The sequence below is a fragment of the Crocuta crocuta genome, unplaced genomic scaffold (assembly GCF_008692635.1).
Source record: "Crocuta crocuta isolate KB4526 unplaced genomic scaffold, BGI_CrCroc_1.0 scaffold374, whole genome shotgun sequence".
Lineage (NCBI taxonomy): Eukaryota > Metazoa > Chordata > Mammalia > Carnivora > Hyaenidae > Crocuta > Crocuta crocuta.
Genome location: NW_027532613.1, coordinates 2392856 through 2415407, shown reverse-complemented (window position 1 = coordinate 2415407; position 22552 = coordinate 2392856). Strand labels below are relative to the sequence as shown.

Below are 22552 nucleotides of genomic sequence, written 5' to 3'. Positions count from 1 at the left end.
TTGTGACTCTCTCCTGCTTTAACGGTCTCAGAGGCTCCCTCCACACTTCTCATTAGACACAGAAGGACTTCTTGGCTTGGCTGCTACGAATTCACTGGTGTCAGACCCTGGTCTAGGTCCACAGTCATAGAGCTATTTGCTATTTCCCAGGAAATGCCAGGTGTTTCATGCTGTTCCCTTGGTCCCAAATGGCCTTATTCTCTCTTCCCCTCCTGGCCATTCTGCACCCCTGCCGCAGCTCAGTGCTTGACATTGATCAGTCAAGGCCCGGCTCAAGCAGTCTCCTCACCCAGCCTCATGCCTTATTCACGCTCCTGAATGAAGCACCTTGCACCTGGGCCTTATTGAAATGATTGGTGCACATCTCTAAGTTCCCCACATGATTATGAGTTCCTGCTGGAAGAGTGAGATACTTATCTCCACATTCTGGTACACAACAGGCATTCGATAACAATGAAGGACAGGAGGATGGGGGGAGGGGGAGACAGGAGTGGGTAGAGAGGGAGGGAGGAAGGGATGGTTAGCAGGGCAGATCGGGGAGGACTGGATCCTCCACAGTGATCGTCCTCACAAAACTGAACACGGCTTCTCCTGCCACACTGCCCACCTCCTAGGAACAGGGAAGACCTTCCGGATTAAGCTGTGTTCTGGACTACCTATGTGACTGCTCTGTTACTCGCTCTTTCAAGATAATAATACCTTTGATGTAATTTCAGTTCCATGACAAAAAAGTAATGAGGCAGAATCACTCCTACTATACAGATGAGGAAATGGAGACCCAGACACGTAAAGTGATAGGCCAGGGTTAGAACCCAGGATTCCACAGAGAGCCTGATCTGATCCCTCTAAGGGTCCCAGCTGAGCTCCCATTGTGTGCTTGTGTGTACGTGTACGGGAGCACAGACAATTTGGCAGGGTGCTGTGGGGGCTGGGGGTTTAGTCTTTTCTACTAAAAACATGATGTAGCTAAGGCTTGCCTTACTGTGAATCAGAGGCAGCATTTTGTTTTGGGCTTTTTGTTCTGCACAAATACGTTGGTATGGAAACCACATTTCTGAGGTTACAATCGAAACATCATTTGCCTCCATTGGTTTTCCTAAAACCTTACATGCTGATGGCTGGAAATTCCTACATTTACCACAACAGTTCTTTCTTGGCAACAAGCATCTATCTGTAAATGGTTGTACAGTAATTGTAGCAAACTCTTTCAAAATATTTCATATTTGTGCTCTTTCAGCAAATAAGAAATATAGCCGGGTTTTAGTGTTTGTCTGCAACTAGACCATGATTCCCTTGAAGACAGTGCTGTTCTATTCAGTTCTGGGTGATTCAACTTAAGATGGGTATGATACAAAGGTGACATTCAATAAACGGGGTTTGACTTGATAAACATGACAAGCGGCCGATGTGCCAATACAGATTAGAAGCAATAACCCATTACATTTGCCTAGCTCTACGCAATCTCCAAAGCCTTCTTGTGAGTTAATTTGACTTGGCCTTCCCATCTACTCTGTGAGTTATGTAGAACATATGTTATTCGTCCCATTACACAGAGGAGAAAATAGGAACTTTGCAAAGTCCAGAGACAGCTGGGCTCCATCACGAGCGATGAAGGCCAGATCAGAGCCCCAGACTCCCAGGGGGTCCTGGGACCAGCACACTTCTCTCCCCATGACCTGGCCTCCCCTAAATGCCTCCCAAACATGATGTGATGGAGACCCGAGCCACAGGCTCCAGCATCAGGCTGCAACACCCTGGACGTGCTCTTGTTTTATGAGCACCTTCTACAGTGATTTTCTTTTATTTTTTAACGTTTATTTATTTTGAGAGAGAGAGAAAGAGCACACGCACATGTGTGCAAGGACCGGAAGGGCAGAGAGGGAGGCAGAGAGAGAATCCCAAGCAGCATCTGTATTGCTGGTGCAGAGCCCATCTCAGGGCTCAGTCTCACAAACAATGAGATCATGACCTGAGCCGAAATCAAGAGTCAGAGGCTTAACTGACTAAGACACCCAGGTGTCCCAACATAGTGACTTCATTTTATATTAACTGCCTCAGGCTGCCCAAACAGAATACTACAGACTGAATGGCTTAAAGAACAGAAATGTATTTCTCACAGTTCTGAAGCCTGGAAGTCCAAGATCAAGGTGATATCATGGTCAGGTTCTCGCAGAATTTCCTTCCTGCCTTGCTGATGACCACCTTCTAACTGTGTCCTCCTCCAATATGGCCTCTTTTCTGTGCTTGTGAGGAAAGAGAGAGAGCACTGATGTCTCTTCCTTTTCTTATAAGGACACCATTTAACCCTAATTACCTCCCAAAGGCCCCATCTCCATATACAGTCACATGGGGGGTTGGGGCTTCAACACATGCATTTGGCAAAGACATAATTTTGTCCATAACAAGTTCAATCCAGATTTGTCCAAAATGCATACAGACTGTATCCTGGCTCCTCTCCTACTGACCACCCCCCACCCCCCGGGCCCTACGCATCCATTTTTCTAATTAGCTTTGACTCGCCTTTGTGTTAATGAATTCTGTTCTATGAGAGAGTTCTGGAACACAGTCCACTTGTACACTAGAGTTTTGTCCCTGTGTTTATCTCAGTTAATTTCTGAGGGGCCAGTGAGTGAGAATCATGAGTCACTCTATTTTTCCACTGAGCATGAGTCCGGGGACTGCCATAGGGGGGGCTGATGCGAAGTGGAGGGCCCTGAGATGTAGCCAGGGGCGCTTTATGAGTGGGTGGGGGTCTACTTCTGTCATCTCACCTCTGTCTCATGTGGTGGGCTGCAGTAAATGTCAGCCTCCACAGACACCAGAAAGAGAAGCCCTGTTCTGGGCTGCTTACTTTATAAGACCCTGTGCAATAGGATCAGGGCCAGGATCAGGACGAGGCGGGAGCCAGCCCACCCCTGTGAGATCCTGAGAGTCGTGCCTCGCTTGCTTCACCCAAGGCCTGACCCTGCTGTCCTGGCCCTTTTTGACCACAGCCTCCCTCAAGGGAGAAGCTCACAGGGCTGAGGTCACGTGCCCACTCAGAGCCCATCTGCCCACTTCTAGACTCTGGAATTCAAGTGGCCCTGAGGCTGCATGGGCCTCTTTCCCTGAGGGCAGACCCCACTGGTGGGCACAGCCCTCGGTGAAGGAATGCCCTCCTGGCTGCCCACCAGGCCCTGTGCAGGAGGGTGAGGATTGGGAGGTGGGGAGTAAAGGTGGCCACACGCCGGTTCTTCTCATCCCACTGTGCTCCAGGAAAGAGTCCAAGGATTCTAGAATTCTAAATTTGACCCCGGTCTTCCACATCTCTAAGGAGCTATGTTCATCACGGCAAGACATTTTCAATTTAATGATCGGCTAGTTTGATGTTTCTTTTAACTCTTTAATGTTTTAATTTTTTAATGTTTTATTTTTATTTGTGAGAGAGAGATAAACACAGCATGAGCAGGGGAGGGTCAGAGAGAGAGGGAGACACAGAATCTGAAACAGGCTCCAGGCTCTGAGCTCTCAGCACAGAGCCTGACGCAGGGCTCGAAAACCCATGAACCGTGAGATCATGACCTGAGCCGAAGTCAGAAGCTTAACCGACTGAGCCACCTAAGCAGCCCTCTTTTAACTCTTTAGACATGTGGTCTATGACCTTCCATCCACACTTCTGCCCCAACTCCACAAATGTTCAAGTGGACCTGGGGAAAGCAGTCTTGAGAGGTTGACTTAGGATTCAGAGGCTCCCATGGGGACATGGCCACACACACACACGTACAGACAAGCTAGTACTAAAGGTCCATGTTTCTTATATGTGACCATTGCGATTCTTCCTAGTCATTTATGATCATGTTGCCAGGGTAAAGTGTTGAGGTGGTGTGTGTGTGTGTGTGTGTCTGTGTGTAGTGGGTAGTGGGTAGTGGAAGCCAAAGATGGTGGGGGCCCTGTACATGGAAACTGGCCAGAGTTTAACTTCCAGGTTAGGGGAGAAATTCTGTAGAGGCTTATCCCAGACTCCCTTCATGCCTCCTCTTCCCTCCCTTTGAGTTTCATAGAACACATACACCAGTATACACACAAATACACACACAGAGGCCAGATACACACACATACACAAACACACACGGAGACACACACACACAGATACACCCAGACACACACATGCAAACAGGTCCCAGCCCCAGGCTAGCCTAGGCCATGACTAATGTCATTTCTTGATTGTGCCCATTACTAGGGCCCTGAATGACAAATGAGCCCAGCCTGGGGCCCTTTCTTTGGGGGTCCTCACTGGCAGAGCCCCCTGCCAGGCCCACCACGTGCCCCTGGGTTTAAGAGGTTCTTGGACCCAAGCTTTTTGCTACTGGTTCATGCAAGGGACAGGGCAGGAGAGGGGAGAGACGCTCTGGCCCCTGGGTGTGACAGACTAGGGGAAGTAGCCCCCTCACAGCCTCGCCTTCAGCTCAGCCCCAGGGTCCCTGCGAAAACACTGTCTGGAGTCTGGCTTTCTCCCTGAGTCCAGCCCCTCCCGGATCGCCCAGATGGGTTGTGCAAACACAGGGCCACCGCCAAGCGTGGGAACAGTAAATCTCCCCTCGCTCTTTTATTCATGCCCTCACCTCTGCAGACGGTGCTGCGGCAAAATAAGCCCCACAAAATCCCTGTGGGCTCCAGCAGTCTGGCAGTCTCTTCTCTGCTCTTCTCTGATCCCCTCCGGATGGCAGAGGGTGGAGAAGAGACCCTCCCGCCTCCGAGGAGGGCGACAGCCCTGTCTTCTCCTCCTCCCGGGGGGGTGGGGTGGGGGGGGGGCTCGGTGAGCGCCTCATGCCAAGCCCTCCACCAGGCTCTAGGGAGCCCTGGGCAAAGCGGGAATTGGTAGTCATGGCTTCCGGGAACACGCTCCATCTGCCTCATCTACCTCACCTTCCTAGCCTCCCCCAAATTGCAGGAGGGGTCCTGGCCTGGGAGGGTCAGGCTGTTTGCTCAAAACACTAGGCGACGCGAGGTGCGGCTGCCCTGGCTGCCACGTGAGGGCCCGCCGTAGGGAGGGAGGGACAGCAGGTCAGCGGAGCCCTGCTCCAAGGGCCTCAGGGCCAAGGCGCTGTCTGCTAACATTGCAGCCTTGACAAAGGCATCCGGGCTTCGAGAATTCCCGGGAACCTTCTCTTCCTCCAACTCTGGGTCACCAGGGAAGGTTTCTTCTAAGCCCAAATGGACTGGAGGAGGCCGAGGCGCACTAGATTTTACAGAAATGCCTTGTATACAGAAGGGAGGTGGCAGACGGTGGGACCCACTGTCCGGTGGTTTCAGTGTTAAAACCAGGACAGTCCTAGGCAAACTGGAGACGTAGGGTCATCCTGACTGAAGGGAAAGGCTTCTCCCTCTGGGAGGCTGGTAACATGGCCAGGGATGACGGCAGCTTGGACCACAGCTGCCTGTTAATGGTTCTGGTAGCCAAAACCTTCCCTCACTGCTCGTCCCCATGTGCAGGGAGAGGCTGGGGAGTGGAGGGGTCCTGCGGCCAGCTTAGGAGCTGTCATAAGAAAATGGGCGAAAGGAAAGCGTCTGTGGGTCTTCGAGGTAAGGAGGAAATTCCCTCAGCATCTTCAGGAGTCCGGGGCCCATGAGGCCCTACACGGAGCCTAGGGAGTCGGGAAGGAGCTGAGGAGCACCTGAAACAGTGCCTGGTGACAGGGCCCAACCCGTCCTGGAACCCTTCACCCCTGTACAAGTGCTGGACAGACGGACATGGGGAAAGATGGCTTTTAAAACTGCCTGGTGCTGTCTCCTCCTCCCCCCAGGACCCAGAGGGCAAGCCTCGAGGGAGAGCAGCCATGAGTGCTGTCCCACTATGGGCCAGAGGAGCCAGAATAGTCTCGGCCCTTTAGCTCCGTCCCAGGGACAGGCAGCTCCCCATGGTGTCCCAACCACAGGCTGCAGCGCACATGCCTCCGGAGGTAACGGGGGTTTGCATTAAAGCTGCCGAGGCAGGTGCCATGGAGACCACCTGGCCCAGACTCCCTGTGTGACAGGTGGGAGCCCCAGGTTGAGGGAGGCAGAGTCACTAGCCCAGGAAAGCAAAGCCCCAAGTGGTTGGAGACCCAGATTGGGACTCTGCACCCTCAGATGCCTCAGCCAGAGATTCCTGGGGAGGGACGGGGCTCAGGACAGAAGCCCAGGCCTGCGGACCCCCTGCCTTCCTGCAGCCCACGCTGCAGCCCACACTCTGCTCTGAGAGAGGCACATGAGTGCCAGACCAGCGCCTTCCGGGGCCAGGACTCCTCTTCGCAGTCTGTCTGAGTCCCCAGCTTGCTCTGCTCCGGCACCAACCCCAGGGAGAAACCCTCCAGTAGCTTCCCCTGGACTGCTCCGGCCTGGAGCCTCCAGGGCACAGGATCCTGCAGAGGGTGCTTGCCTGCCCCGCGTCTGCCTGTCCAGGTAATGGAATATGTAAGGACCAGCCTCACCCTCAGGAGTAGGGAGCTACTCCCTGCCTGCTGCGAGGAACTCTTCTGGAGGCGGTGGTATTCAAGAGTTGAAACAGCCATGAACAACCCTGGGCTCCAATCAGTCATCAGGAAGCAGAGCCGCATGGGTGAGACATACCCCAAGAGTAGAGAGGTGCCGGGGGAGGGGGGAGTCCAGACCAGATATGCTGAGAGAGGCTGAATAGTGTAGCTGGGTTCTCTCTTCACCAGCCCGGAGGGCCCTACGCGCTGGCCAGGAGAGGGCAGAGCACGGAAGCCAATAGAGAGGCTGGGGAAAGCCGTCCCCTGACAGCTGCTGTGCTGGCTTCTTACCATTTATAGCATTTCCAGTTCTGTCCCGTTGTGGGTGAGCCCAGCACTTCCAAAAATAAAATGCAGGCAAGAGCTTGAGAAATGTTCCTGCGGATTGGCAGGCCTGCCCCCTCGTTCACAGCAGCCCTTCTAGGAAAAGCAGGGCCCCACAGAAGTCCCAACACGTAGCGAGAGCCTGCGCCCCACTGTACCTTCCAGACCCCAAAAGCACAGAGGAGAAGAACAGTTCCACCCTGGGCATGGGCAGCCAGGAGCAGCTGCTTACGAAGTCTCGGCGGAGCTCACAGGCTCTGCCCAGGCAGGTGGGATGCTGAATCCTTAAACGGGACAGACTCGTTTCCTGCATGGAAATGCCCTGACTTATTCCATGATAGGCCCCTGGAGCTCCCTTCGCAATGCTTGCCTCACCACGCAGCTTTGCGCCTGGCGGGCCGCTAATAATTTATTGCAAATAAGTCTCCTTGCTCCAATAAGGCAGTTGGCTTCTCTACCTCTGAAGTCCCTACAGAGCTTAACACAGCTGGGCCTCCAGCTGGTCCTCATTAAAATCCTTCTGGACCTGAATTTTCCCACCCTTCCTTGCCCTCATCCCCACCCCTGCACTCCAGCAGCTGGCCCAGGGGAACAGAGCCCAGGCATCCCTTCTCCTCACTTTCCTAAGAGCTGGATTGGCGGGTGCTAACAAAGGAAGGGCAGGCAGGGGCCTCTGAGTCTGCGGATCTGACTGGTAGCTGCCAAAAGACCTTGGGAGCCCTTGTAGCTAAACAGGGAGTCGCTATTAGCAACTTCTCTAATTAGGGTTCTCTTTACCGTCCTCCTGTGGAAGATCCTCATTTGTAACGTTTAAGTCAGGCCGCGAACCTCACGGAGAACTGGAAATCTGTAAGAATATTGCCTAAGGAGGGTCTCTGGCAGCAGCCACTTAACTTGCCAGGTTTTGGCCGCCTCCCCGATAAAAAGCAGGGATGGCGATGCATCCGTGCAGGCAGGTGACTTCACTGGGTGATAAAGCACCTTCCAAGTCCACACTGCTGTGCATTGCTGGACCATCTCGTTCATCCCCATGCTGAACCATGATGCGAGCATGGAGTAGAAAGACCCAGAGTTCAAAAAAAAAAAAAAAAAGAAAGAAAGAAAGAAAGAAAGAAAGAAAGAAAGGTCCAGGGTTCACTGGCGCTTACCAGTGGCTGGTCTTGGGGAGATGCCACATCTTTCTGAACTAATTTGCTTGCCTGTAAAGTGGGCACAATAATAATATCTTCACCGCACCAGTAGTGTGAGATCTCAGTGATGGATGCGTGAGCTGTGATGATAAACTGTAATGGCCCTATGTTACTGATTATTAACCGGCTATAATGACAATGATAAAGAAAAACCTCCCTTTAAATATGCAAATGCTTACAGGTGACATGAGGAAAAAGATTACAGTGGATGGAATTGCTGGTAACGATTTCCTGCCCAGGGGGATCAGCTGCCCTGAACCAGCTTCTCGGGATGGGGAATCCCCAGATTCCAGTGGTAAATGCTCGAGCTCGGGGAGGAAGCTGGAGGTCTAGGAGCCGGGGTGAGTCTCTCTGCCACCCGCCAGTCTCTCCCCCGCCACTTCCGCAATGTGAGAGCCGACTCCCAGCAACCCCCCTCCCAGGACATGGAGCCGCAGTAAACCGAGGTCCTTATTTTTTAGTGCACTTCACCAAAAGGGAGCAGACCCTCCAGGAATGAATATTCATTTGTACTATCCCTCCCCCAAAACGCTGATAAACTCACGAAAAAGTTGTTATTGCTAAGCACTAATTGCATTTCCTTGGGTAAGCACCATAAAAAATTCATTGCAGTTTTTAGAAACAAGATGCCAAGCGCATTTTAATTGCTACAGAGGAGAGAGTAGGGGGAAGCTTGACCAGGAAAATGCTAACTGGGCATAAACTCAGAAAGAAATCTCCCCAAGACAGAAGGCCCAGTGCGGAAACAGGAGCTAAGAAGACAGAGGTCTCTTCGGGAAGCCAGAGCCAGAGACAGCACTCACTTCGAGGCTCTCAGAGCTGTGGCATCAGCCCATCTGGACAGCGGGGGCTCTTTGCTGCAGACTATGACGCATAGATTCAAGAAATGTAAAGAACTGAGTAAGTGAATGCCCAGATTCTAGGGAGAGGAGCAGGAGTCAGATCCGGAACTTTAAGCAACATGTATGGGAGGAAAATTTAATTGTAATTCTATCCCTTAGCCTGTGTGTGTGTGTGTGTGTGTGTGTGTGTGTATGAGAGAGAGAGAGGGAGGAAGAGAGGCAGAGACAGAGGGGGTGTGTGTGAGAGAGACAAAGACAGAGATCTGAGACACAGAGAGTGTGTGTGTATGAGACAGAGAGACACAGAAAGGAAGAGAAAATGAGGGGACCGAGACCATCCATCACTTCACTTCAATGACAGCCATCCTTGGGCTAGTTCAAAGAACTGTCGTAAAAGCAAAGTCCTATCGCAAGGCCAACCAGAGCATTCTTACACATCCCCGCCCCTGCCCTGCAGAGCCAGCCAGAGCCCCACAAAAACAGGCAGTGGGGAGGATCCTGACTCCATGGGCCCAGCCGTGGCCGTGACCGTGACTGCATCTGCCCAGAAGCCTCGGGCCACAGGCTGCTCTAGGGAGGCACTTCCGCTGCCTGAGGGACATGGAGAAAGCGGTCCCAGAGCATCCCCGAGCATCCTCCCAAAAGATGCGTGCACGGAAGGGGAGAGGGCAGGGGGTGCCCGGCTGCTGCCAGCGGCATCTTCCTCACCCGCCCCTCCCCTCACCTTCCCGGCCCAGCCCTGCCCCATCCACTGTCCTGTTACTGAGGCTCTCTGGTGAGAAAGAGGGACTCAAAACCAGGGCCCGAGGGGAGAGGCCCGGACCCGGAGGCTGGCCCCTGGGTGATGTCTGTGTTGTGCGCAAGGAGGTCCGTGCCTTCTGCAGGGGGTCTGCAGCTTCTTCTCATCTAGTGGACCTGCTGGAGACCCAGGAAGCATGAGGCTGCGTGCGGTGAGGTGGAGGGCAGCAGGGCTGGAGAGGGCGCCCGGGCTGGACCCACAGCACGGCCCCACCACCGTCCGGCCAAGAAATTTCCATCTGAGGAAACCACCGTTCAGAACCTTCATTTCCACTTCTACCAAATGCAGCTAAAACTATCAGCTTCTCTGGGTTTTCTGCCAGGCTTGAATGAGAGCCCAGGTGGGTGCATCCCCTGCAAACTCCAAAATGTATCACCTGCTGCCTGCCCCGTGCCCAGCCCTGGAGAAGGAGGCTTCTCGCCACCACGCGCTGCATCTGCACTTTATACAAAGGACCTGTCTTCGTGCACATTCTCCTCCTGGGCCCTCCCACTGAACGGTGAGGCCAAGTGGCCTGCACGATGTCACACAAGAACTAATCCTTTGCTGAACCCAGACTGGGAGAGGCCCAGCTCTCTCCAAAGTGCAGGGAGCGCAGGCACTCACCCCTGCCTGAGAAAGCAGGAACGAATGACGGTCAGAAATACGCCCACGAACAACACGAGGGCCACTCACCACAGGTCTAGGGTGCCCGGCTGGCTTCCGGGGGTCTTACCTCACTACACCGCCGCAGGGGCATTCGGGGCAGCCGTGAGCTACGGCCAGGAAACGGGGCTTGCCAAGGTTAGGAACGGGCTGAAGCTCGCCCAGTAAACAGCAGATCTGGGCTACAAACTCAGGCCCACTCTTGCCTAGCTAATACTTAACTTGATAGCAATCCAATGCATTCGGTGCTGTAACATCACTTCCTCCTCCCCTCCAGGGACTATTCCCCAGCCCCAAGCAGCGCCCAGGCCTAAGAGCGGTGGGTCACCCAAGGGTTGGGTCCTCTGCAAACCGGCCCGCCCACCCCTGCCCCCACACTCACCCTCGCAGTGTCATGGATCCAGTCCAGGAACTCGGAAACCTTGGCGTAGACCCCGGGGTGATTGGGCTCTGCACAGCCGCGGCCCCAGCTGACCACCCCCACCAAGTGCCATGTGTCACCGTCCAGGCATACCAGTGGGCCCCCGCTGTCACCCTGAGAGAGCCAGATGTAGAGACACAGAGAAATGGGCAGTTAGTCCTTCCTGGCGAGGGGGGAGGCACCAGAACTCCCCGGGAGCAGACCCTCCACACCAGGCCCCCTCTCCCCTCGCCTCATCCCTCCATAAATCCTTAGCCACACTCCTCGACTCGCCTAGACACCCATCCTCCTCGGGAGGCTGCTGGGACCAGGGGCCAGGCCACAGCAGGCTCCCCTGGTCCCTGGCCTCCGGCACGGCCCACTCGCTGCCGCACCTGGCACGCGTCAGCCCTCCCGTCCACATGGCCAGCGCACAGCATGCGGGGGGTGAGGGCGCCGCCGTACATGCAGGAGCTGTTGCAGAGCTGTGCACTGAGCAAGGGCACCACTGTGTCCTGCAGCGTGTCTGAGGTGTGGGCTGTGGGAGGCAGACACGAGATGGGGGCAGGCAGAGCCGGGCTGCGCGGCACCAAGCAAGGCCAGGAAGACACAGCAGCTAGAGGGGAGGTGGTTAGAGGCCCCAGAGACATGAGACCCAAAGAGGGGAGCTCAAGGTGGGAGCTGCAGATCCTGGGAAGGAGGCAAGGGTCTGTCACACTTAAGAGTGAAGAGGACCGAACTCACCTACACCCCCTCCCCCCAAATGCTGAAGCCATAGCTCTCCTGGGATGAAAGGGCAGGGGTGTGAAAGGCCTGGCTTCAGGGGAAACTCAGGGGGTGTTCTCCCAGGAAGACCCAGGCAGGGGAGACTGGGGCCGACAGTGACGCCGAGAAAAAGGGGGTCGGCACTGCCATTTGGCCCAGAGGGGTAGGTGGGCATGGGAGGTAGAGGTGTGTCACCTTGGGGTAGGATGCTCCCCCTTCCCCCACGCCTTTTGTACCCAGGGCCCCGGGGGGGGGGGGACTCACTGTGGCTGGGGTGGGTGTGGCCCCAGCCGGACACCCAGCACTGCGAGCCCCTTGGGAAATGTTGCTTCTCAGCTGGCAGGCACACAGCACCCACCGTGTCTGTAGAGAGGCAGGCAGCTCTGGGCTCCACTCAGGCTCCGCTTCCTTCCCCCACCACCTCCCCTCAGCCTGGGGGAAGCACCAGGGCCGGTAGCTCCCCCTCGCCCCCTTCTCCAACACTCCTGGTTCCCGGCCCCCACCAACCAGGTCTCCTAAGAGGTTGTACAGGTCGTGCACTGTACCCATTGCAGGGAGGTCACCGTTCACACAGAGGACAGGGTATACACTGCAGTGTGCATGCTGCCTTCTGAGTTGGGCAGTGCACACACTGCACACCCCCGACCCGGGGACTGAGGGAGAACGGGGAATTCCTTTCTGGGCATCCGTGCTCCTTTTGGATTTCCCTTGGGGTGTTGGATCCCTCTTGGGGCATTGCTTCCAAAGTGTGTGCCAGGTCCTACGGGGGGGGGCCACACTCGTTCTCAGGAGGCACATACACGTGCCATCAAACCAACACCATGTGTGAGGGGAGGGAGGGTTTCCTTCAGTCCCTCGAACTGCATCAAGGAGGAAGGTTCCATGTGGCCCATCCACTCCCCGCCGAAACACAGAGAGCAGGCCCAGGCGCAGAATTCTGCAGAGAGCACCTAGCCAGGACTTGCGCACTGTCTTGCTTTCACTCTGTTTTTATGGTTCTTACCCATTTGCTATAGGTAATGTGGGCTCTCCAGTTAGGCAGAGGCTTGAAGTTCCCCCTTTTAAGTGTACTCAAGTCAATTTAGGGGCACCTGGGTGGCTCAGTCAGTTTAGCGTCCAACTTGTGCTCAGGTCATGATCTCACTGTTTGTGACTTGGAGCCCCACGTCGGGCTCTGTGCTGACAGCTCAGAGCATGGAGCCTGTTTCAGATTCTGTGTCTTGCTCTCTCTCTGCTCTCCCCTGACATGCTCTGTCTCCCTCTCTCTCTCTCTCTCCCAAAAATAAACATTAAGAAAAATAAATGTACTTAAGTCAGTATAGAAATGTGAACTGCTGAGCAAGTTTAGAGTCACATAGGCCAAGGGCACGTAGCAACAGCTGGGATTTGGGAAACCCAAGGTGGTGGTGGGAGGGAGGAGTGTATGTGAGTGTGTGAGTGTGTGCACGAGCGTGTGTGTGAAAGAGAGCGTGTGCCTGGGTACCTGCGTGAGCGAGTGTGCATGTGTGTGTGTTGGTGAGCACGCGCGTGCACGCACATGCTGGGGGGTGGAGTGGGGTGGGCGCGCTCTCCTAGGACAGGTGCTGTGGAGAAGCAGCCGGGCGAGAGCCCGGACATCAGGCTGTGAATCGTTTGCCATGGACCTTGCAGGGTGTCACTCTCCTCGCTAAACGTGGCCGTGCTTGTGTGTACACACCTGCCTCGGCTACCTGTCAGGGCTGTTATGAGGGCTGAAGGACAGACGTCCGGAAAACTGTGCAGCATGTCACATTGTGGCTGGGACCCGGGGCCCGCCTGGGGACGGGGCTGGGGTGGCCTGTTGGTGGTCGGAGCAGCCAGGAAGCTCCGCTGCGGACTCAGAGGCAAGTCCCGCTCGTGCTCCAGCTACGACCAGGGCCAGAACCTTTGTCCCCCAAAGCAGGGGTGAAGCTGAGATCCCAGCACTGCGGAGGGAACAGCGCTGGCGGGGGGCGGGGGGGTGCGGAACGCAGAGGGAGCTCACCTCTCAGGCCTCCCAGGGCCGCCCGGCTCCCACCAGCCTGCCCGCCCCCAGCCTGCTGNGCAGCCTGCTGGTACCCCCGCCCCCTCCCTCTCCGTGCCTCACCCGAGAAGTTGAGAGGTGTCTGGAGCTGCAGGAGGGCGATGTCGTAGTCGTGATTCTGGGTGCTGTAGAGCGGGTGAGGGATGATCCGCTCCACCACAGCCCCCCGGTGCAGCCCCAGGGCACTGTGGCTGACCAGCCCTGCGTGCACCCGCCAGCTGGACAGCCGGGACAGCCTGAAACTGCACACAGGGCCCAGNACGGGAGCTGGGGGATGGAGGGAGCTGGCCAGAGAAACTGTTAGTGCCAGCCCCCATCGCCAGGCTGGGAGCTGCCAGGACCCAGGGGCCATGCCTCTTTGTATCCTTGCAGCAGCTGCCAAGATACTGGGCACACAGTAGGTGCTTAATAAATGCTCCAGTACTGCCAGAGACATGAGACACCAGGGGTCATCTGCAAACCCCCAGCCCCTCTGTCCTGAATGAGTCCCCTCCGCATTTCATAACAAACATCAAAGGGGCTTGCGTGACATCCTAACTCTGAGTCAGAAAAACTTCTAGGAGTCCTGTCCCTCCACGCACTACCTGTGACCATGGGGAAGTCACCTCACCTCTCCCAGCCTCAGTTTCCTCACTGTGAAGTGAGGAGTACACTGTTTGCCCTGGCCGTTGCCAAAAGAAGAGGTCCAAAGAGCTCATTCGCTTGTCATTCCTTCCTTCCTTGCTCTAACCAGCATTTATTAAGCACGTATTGTATCTGTAGGCCATGGGGATGTGGCCGTGGACAAATCAAGAAAGGGACCCCAGGGGGGTGCCTGTGTGGCTCAGTCAGTTAAGCATCCAACTTCAGCTCACGGTTCATGGGTTCAAGACCTGCATCAGGCTCTGTACTGACAGGTCAGAGCCTGGAGCCTGTTTCAGATTCTGTGTCTCCTTCTCTCTCTGACCCTCCCCTGCTCGAGCAGTCTTTCTCTCTCTCTCTCAGAAATAAATTTTTAAAAAAACATAAAAAAAATATTTTTTAAAAAAAGAAAGGGACCCCAGGGTAAACAAGACTGAGAGTCGCTGTTCCCGGGAAACTTCCAGTCTAAAGGGGAGGAAAGACATTAAGCAAATAATTACACGGAGGTAATTTAATGACACTGTGATAAACATTAGGCAGCACAGAGCACTGTGAACAGGAAAGCATTCTGAAAACTTCAAAACTGAGCAAGTTCAGAGAACCAGTCTTTGTCTTGTTGCCACTACTCGTGCAAAGTTGTTCCTGGCACGGAACGAGGGTGAGGAGGGCCATTTCGCAATCCATGCCTCTCAGGACACACGTGGGGAGGAGGACCATTAGATGTGGACACTTAAAAAAAAATTTTATGTTTTTATTCATTTTTGAGAGAGACAGACAGAGAGACAGAGTGAGAATGAGGAGGGGCAGAGAGTGAGGGAGACACAGAAGCGGAAGCAGGCTCCAGGCTCTGAGCTGTCAGCACAGAGCCCAACGCGGGGCTCGAACCCATGAGCCGTGAGGTCATGACCTGAGCCACCCAGGTGCCCTCGACATGGACATTTTATACAGGACGTACCAACGGCCACACAGGAAAGGCAAGTGAGGCCGTCTCCTCCCCAGAGGCCCCCGAGACTTGCCTGTGTGTGCAGTGCGCGGCCGTCATCACCCAGCGCGGGGCCAGCACAGAGCCCCCGCACGTGTGCCGGGAGCCCAGGGCCACACTGGCCTGCCAGGGCCAGCGCCCGGGAGCCCCGGCCTGCCCGCCGACTATCCGGGATGCCAGGGGCCTCATCCCGCACTCTGCAAACAGGAAAGCACGGGAAGAGAGGCGGGTGTCAGGCTGGTCCTAACTCTCGGGCAGCGCGGCCCAGTGTGGACAGCTCTCATTTGTTACTCCTGACCCTGAGCTGGGGGAGATGGGAAGGCTGTCCCGCAGGAGGGGTCCAAATGTTGCCGTGTGGATGGATGCAGGCGCCAGGAGAGGCGAAGACACACACGGATGACTGGGGGTCACAAGGAGGGGGCTCCGCAGCCTGTCTCCCACGCAGCCCCTGGTTTACCCCCCTTCCCTCGTCTCCTGAGGCTGTTAACTGGTTAAGGGCCCAGGGTGATCCCCCTGCGGGCTCTCCAGAGGACGGCGGGAAGGGGCCTCAGAAGTCAGGACAGGTAGTGCCAGGAAGGGAAGCAAGGAGATCATCTGCCCAGGTCGGTGGCTGGTGGGGGACACGACAGAGGCGTAGACAGGGCTCTATTGGGACAGAACCGTGTCTGCAGGGAGGTGACTGGCAGGCAGAGGGGCAGGCGGGCAAGGAAGCCCACCCCGGAGCCAGCTGAGCCTCTCTGTGCGGCTCGCCACACTCAGGACAGCGGGGAGACCGCCTCCTCCCACAGCCGCCTCCATGGACCCGACGCATGCTCACCAGAGCATCTGAGCGAAACGATCTGGCCAGAAGCACAGCTGTCCCTGCAAAACAGAGGTGGCAGCAAGCAGCTGGGTGTGGAAGCCAGGGGCACTCATCAGGTGGGGACAAAGGAGGACTCTGGAGCAGCCCCTTCTGTTTCCCACCCCCAGGCCCCTCCTCATTCACAGGCCCTCAGGACAGCACTGCTGCCCTGTCCCGTTGCCCCGCCACCACCCACCCTGGGGTACCAGCGTGGCCGTGGTCCTTCAGGGCTGTCCTAGGCAGGGCCCCAAGTTACAGACAAGAAAGTCCATCTGTGCCCATTAAGGGCCCCCGGATGGGCGTGTTTTCGGTGGACGAGTGGATGAGGGAGTGAGCAAAGAACAGGGCGCTTTGCCCCACGCCCCACCTGGGGTTACTCTCTTCTCTATCCCCAGCCCTTTGCTCTCCACTCTCCCCTCCTCCTTCCTAGCAAAATCTCGATTCCTGCTGGACCAATGCCCTCTTCTCTCAGCTGCTCTTCTCCGTCCCCAGCGGCCCAGGGCCTCGCTCCACCCAGTGTTCCAAACCCCCAGCACCCCGGCTCTCCTGGCAGAGGGAATCCCCGCTCATGGGGACTGGGAAATGTTCCTCAGTGTCCTATCTCACACGGCCGACGTCTCCACCACCAGGCTCCCACGCCAGAAAGTAAGGGATCCCACTCAACCTCCTCAGGAGCCCTACCTGGGCTGCCACACCTCATCCAGGAAGCCTCCCAGTCCTGGAGCGAGCTGAGCAAACCCCTGGGAGCTGTTGAGCTGGAAGTCAGACAGGTTCACTCCCTTGTGGTGAGTGAGTCTTGGCAGAAGAGGGAAACAGAACAGGAGATGGCACTTGATCGTGACTGGGATGCGCGGGAGACACAATCCACCCAGCAGCACGGTCACTGAGCAAGACTTTGACAGTGACCTCTTCCAGGATTTATATTTGTTAAAAAGCAGTGTTGCTCAAAGGAGAGAAGCAGGCTGGAGCACCATCATGTCCAGAGGCCAGGAGATGGCCCAAATGACGTCTCACCAGTTCCTGAGCACTTTGATGGGGAATCCAACTCCCCCTTTCCCACCGCCAGCCTGCCCCCCAGGCCCCTAGCCTGGCCCCAGTCACCTGAGATGCCCCAGGCTCTGGCAGATCCGCACCCCCAGGGTAGAGCTCCAGCCCTCGTGACACACCAGGAGCCAGTCCGGCAGTGCCCTCACCTGTACCGCCAGCAGGAAGCCCTCAGGGTTTATTCTGAAAGATACTGAAGGCTCAGCATGAAAGTCACATCCTACCTGTGGAGGGGTGGAAGGGCCGGGTGGCCAGGGGGAGCGGGACCTGGCCATGCAGGGACCCGAAGAGGCCTTAGTGACTCCTGGCGGTGCCCTAGCTAGAGACCAAGACGGTCCCCAGGGTGTGCTGAAGGCTCCAAACCAGAGATCCCCTTTTCGAGGCTGGACCATGTCACTCCCTTCCCACCAGAGGAGGAGACCCGGATGCTGGCTGTGAGTTCATGGCCCTCTATTGCGGGCCTCTTTGCTCCTGGCCGGAAGTGGGGGTTCCAGAGCTGTGAAGGGGCTCTGGGCTGGGGGTAGGGCAGCCTTGCAGCCTTGGGGGTGTGGCCTACCTGTTCTGGGAAGCGAGGGGGGTGGGGCTTCCTCATCGCTGGCCTCTGGGCAGCCCAAAGGCATCTCCTCATCCTGCAGGTTCCTGGGAGCCGGCTGAGAGGCTGCTGGCCACAGATACAGCACTTCAGGGGACAAGGACGGGAGAGGGTCTCAGAGAAGAGGCTAGGAGAAGGGAGGGATTCCCAAGGAGAGAGCCAACGGGCAGAACGAGACCCCTGCAGCAGCGGGAGACAAAAGCGGCTCCTGGGACTCAGCACTACCCAGCCTTAGGCGGGTCCCCACCTAACACCCCGCGGAGAGACACAGCACACTCTCTCTGTCCCTGTCTCTGTCTCTGACTGGGAATGATTTCCAGAAAACGTGTGTCCTGGGTCTTCCCATGTCATCCATCCAAGTACCTTACACTTCTCACTGCAGGACTAAAACATTCTCTATCCCTCGGCTGCAATTCCATCCCTTCTCTCCTGCTGCCAGCTGAGATGAGAAAGACCCTCGTCCTGACTGCCTTTTACACGCCTTGTCTCCTGCAGCAAGGATCCCCCAGATCCTGTTCTCTGGCCCTCCCCAGAGCACCGAAGGGCCCCAGCGCTGACCACTGACCGAGAAGCCACGAGCCGATGCTCATACCAGCCAGCAGTGCCAGGGCGCCCAGCCCCACGCAGCCGCGCCGCCCTGAGCACCAGCGCCCCGCCCAGGAGCCTGTGGGAGAGGGCAGAGGCGTCTGGGTGGCCTGCTCCCGCCTGCCAGCCCCGCCCCACCCTGAGGCACCTCTGGGGGGGGTGTGGCAGCCACTGGCCCCTGCCCACCTCCCCCTGCCCCATCACCACAGAGCCCACCCAGTCTCCAACCTGGGAAACAGCAAAAGCAGTTCTGGGAGGCCACCTCTCGCATTGGGGAGACCGGTTTGGGACCATGAAGGGTCTGGGGGATGTGGACAGCGCATCCACTCCCTGTCCCCACCCTATCACTCCCCTGTAGCCCAGTCTCGCCTACTGGGCTGCCGCTGAGACTCGGGCCTCCGCAGTGGGTCTTCCGCCTCTGCTCTGAAGACCCCAGGTCCTGGACCCTCCTCTCCATACTGAGGCTCCGTGTGGGCTTGGACATCCGGCTTCAGGCTCTGGGGAAATGATGTAGGTGGCTCAGGATCCCCGCGCCAGGGGGAGAAGTCACAGCCTACTCCCAGCACCCCCACCCCCCGATCTCTAACCTTGGCTGTGACCTCACTGCCTTTTTTTCATCTTGGTGACTCTCTGTGTGTTTCCACCGATGGCCCCCAAGCCCCCTGTACTCCCCTGGAGCCCCTAACCCCACCCACCTTATTCTCACGCGGCCAGTAGGCATCAGAGCAGGCATTCAAACCCAGACTGGGCTGAGTCCGAAACCCACACTCCTCACCACCCCCTCCCCCTGCACCCCACAGCCATCAAGGGCATCCCTCCTCAGGCCTCAAGACCCCAGCCTTCTCCGTCCCCTCCAGTGTCAGAGTGGGAGGCGCTCCTGCACAAGGCACCATATCTAGCCCCAGTGGATAGGCCACAGTGGGGGTCCTGGAGGGAATTCTAGCTAAATCCACATGGAACAGTCCTCAACTGCCCCAAAGAATCTGCAGTGGAGTCCTGACTCCAGGTCATGTAAAAACAAAAACAAAAACAAAAACAAAACAAAACAAAAAGCAGAACATGTTTAAGTGACAGAAGAGCAGCAGAGAAGTTCAGTTTTACCCCTGCTGGCATTCAGAAGGAGAGCTTACTTCTTACCGGGGAGATCAAAAAAGGCTTCCCAGAAAAGGCCAGCCTGGGACAGCCCCTCAGAGACACACGGGGCTTAGGGTGACATATATGGGCACTGGGTGTTCCAGGCGACTGAAGAGGCAAAAGCATGGGGGTGGGAAGCACAGAGCAGAGTAAGTTGTATGTGTGCCTGAAGTGCATGTGCCGGGAAGAAGAGGGATGGAAAATAAGACCTTAGGGGAAATACCGGAGCAGCAGCTCAAAGCTGGGTCTGCAGCCTAACACCTCTCCAAACCGCCGTTTTCTCACCTCTAACAGGTAATCTCCCTCCTCTGTATCTCGTCTCCATTCACTCTCCATGTCTGATCAGTCCTCTCAAAATTCGAACGTGAGCAAGTTAACCCCGTATTGAAAGTACCTAATGAGGGGGGCGTGGGTGGCTCAGTTGACTTCAGCGCAGGTCATGATCCCAGGGTCATGGGATCGATCCCTGCTCAGTCATGGGCTCCTCCCTGAGCGTGGAGCCTGCTTAAGATTCTCTCTCTCTCTCTGCCCCTCTTCCCCCACCCTCTGAAATAATAATAATGATAATAATAATAATAATAAAGTACCAAATGAATCTTTGTAGTCTGATAAATCCAAAGTCCTATGGCATGGCTCACAAAATCCCCTGTGGTCGCACCCTTCCGCACCTCTCCATCCCCAGCTGCCAGCATGACTCCCTCCACCGTGGAGTTCAAGGTCAGTCCTCCAGGCCCTCCCATGCTCTCATGCCACAGACACTTTGCACCTGCTGTCCTTTCTCCCACGTAGCTGACTCAGCTAGACGTCACCTCTCTAAGAAGGTTTCTTCAACCCATAAGGCACCTGTTGTGGCCCTATATTGTACTCATTTACTTCTCTCTCTCTCTCTCTCTCTCTCTGTCCTTCCTCACTGGTCTAGGCATTCCAGAGCAGAGCTCAGGGGCTGCCACAAAGTGGGAATTCAGTTAATGCACATTGAGTGAAAAGAAGGAAGGCAGGCAGGGGGCCCACAAAAGATTATATGATTGAACGGGTTTTATAAATCACATAGTTTTTAATGTTTATTTAGTTTTGAGAAAGAGAGAGAGTGTAAGTGGGGGAAGGGCAGAGAGAGAGGGAAACACAGAATCTGAAGCAGGCTCCAGGCTCTGAGCTGTCAGCACAGAGCCTGACACAGGGCTTGAACTCCTGAACTGAGAGATCATGACCTCGAGCCAAAACTGGACGCTTCACCAACTGAGCCACCCAGGCACCCCTAGGTTTTACAAATTATACAGTACAATGCAAATGCTAGGTATAATAGCAATATTGATAAGAAACATGTAAAAACTATGATCCTTTCTTCAAGGAACTTAGGATCTGGTAAAATTGACGACTCCCTAAAAGTTAAAATGACTCCTGTTTCCTCCAAGGACCAGCAGCTTTCCCTGCTAACACCTAGAGCTGTTCCCAGTGATCATAAAAACCTGAAACACTGACTCCAAAACAATGTTGGCTTAGGTGGGGTTTCCATATGTCACATGGAATGTTCTTGTCATGCTCCTCAGTCCTGTTTTTGTGTTCCATTGAACTTCGGGTTCCTGACCCTCTGGCTGGGAGGGAAAAAAGGCCTTAGACAACTCGTCTAGGTCAGTCACTTCTGAATCACCCTGGAAATCATCCCGTTGCACCCATGAGCACCCTTGCCAGTTCAGCTTACGAGGAGGACAGCAGCCCTAACTTCCATATGAAGCAGGACACCACCACGTCCCGTCAGCTACACCGCTTATGGCCCAGGATGTGGAGGGCTGGGCCTCCCACCACCCAGAGGGCTTGCTTCCCCATGAGAAACCTGGGTCTTGCTTTGCCCCTTACCATATACCCTCCTTCTTGTGTCTAGAGATGAGGCTCACAGGGCACCAGCAATGAAAGTGAAGAACCGCAGCCTTCAGAGAGTCAGTCAAGCACCCATAAGAAAGCAGAGAAGTAGCAACGGCATTTAGGGTTTGGGTTTCTTCTCTGGGAATAGGGCGTCTTTGGAGCTGGTGTCCTTCTGAACAAGGAGGCAGGGCTTGGTCTAGGAAGAAGCCCTGGCCAGGCTCTCCTCCTGTCTCAGCACAAGGCAGTGTGGCTTTTAGGTCAGCTTCTAGACGAACCGGCCTCACCCCAGAAGGTGCTCTACCTCCAAACCCACGTGTCTGAGCTCATGGTGGGTAGCCTGGAACCATGGTCTGTAATGGTTCGGGACCCCCTGGTCCTCCTTTAGAGCAGGAGTTCAGCGTTGCAGTGATTTGTTAAGCACTGCCTATGAATGTGCAAAGCACCTGGCTAGGCCTATGGTGGAAAGAGAGAATAAGTCAGTCCCTGGAGAAAAAAATAAGAGGTTAGCCACCCAGGGTCCCCTACATCAGACCTGCCTGCCAGAGGAAGCTCTTGTTACCTGCCTAGAATCCCAAGGGCGGGGCCAGGGAGAGAGAGAGAGAGAGAGAGAGAGAGACGGAGAGAGAGGACAGGTCAGGGGTGGAACAGACGCATGTACAGCCTTACCATTTGGGTCAGTGGCACCGATGCAAAGCCCCAGGGTCTGCTCCTGTTCTGGGACCAGCACTGATTAGCTAGCCCAGCCAGCTTGGTTAGAGGGTGAGGTTTCCCTAGTTCACATAGAGCCCCTCCCTCTATCCTCCCCCTCCACGCACGCACGCGCACACACACACACACACACACCCATGCCCGCGTGCGCACATGCACGTGCCAAACGGACAATAAATCTGCTCAGAAATCATGAATAGACCCCTTGTTGCAGGGAAGGGGGCCAAGGGCTGGGCTGGGCTGGGCAGCCTCAGGCCCTCCCATCTGCTAACTAGAAGCTTGGAAACAGAGGAAAAGGTTATAGGGAGGAGGGGAGGCCAGCTACTGTTGCTTAGCAACCAGGTCCCTTGTGCCCAACAGTGTGCCCCATGCATGCTGGCACATTCCCCCTTCCTGCTGACAGGGCTGCACTGGGAAGACTGATATGAGCATTTGGTGAAATGTTTCTGAGCCCTCTGGATTAGCCTCATCTCTGTGTGGGTTGGCTCCCCCAGCAGTCTGGGGCTGTCACCTTGCTGGCGTTGGGATGATAATGAGGAATCTTTGTCATTTCTCTCCTCAGGGCTACACCTGTCACCCCAGTGCTGAGGAAGGGGGGCCTCCTCACCCAGCTTCCCTGGGGACCAGTTACTACAGGAGGCCTCAGTGCTATCTTGCTTCAAAGCACAGGGTGGCCCAGTTGGGCCCG

General features: G+C 55.8%; 1 protein-coding gene across 1 annotated transcript; it reads right to left on the bottom strand.

Annotated features, from left to right (window-relative positions):
- Positions 1–2129: 2129 nt before the first annotated feature.
- Positions 2130–21901, bottom strand: TMPRSS5 (transmembrane serine protease 5). The gene is made up of 13 exons (XM_077780510.1): positions 21823–21901; positions 18391–18659; positions 18143–18241; positions 17542–17664; positions 17043–17178; positions 16623–16736; positions 15918–15961; positions 15135–15297; positions 13561–13739; positions 11721–11819; positions 11087–11229; positions 10674–10826; positions 2130–2243 (listed from the first exon to the last, which is right to left on the bottom strand). The coding sequence occupies exons 2-13, from the start codon at positions 18644–18646 to the stop codon at positions 2160–2162; spliced, it is 1593 nt and encodes a 530-aa protein (XP_077636636.1). The 5' UTR covers positions 18647–18659; positions 21823–21901; the 3' UTR covers positions 2130–2159.
- Between the last annotated feature and the right edge of the window lie 651 nt (positions 21902–22552).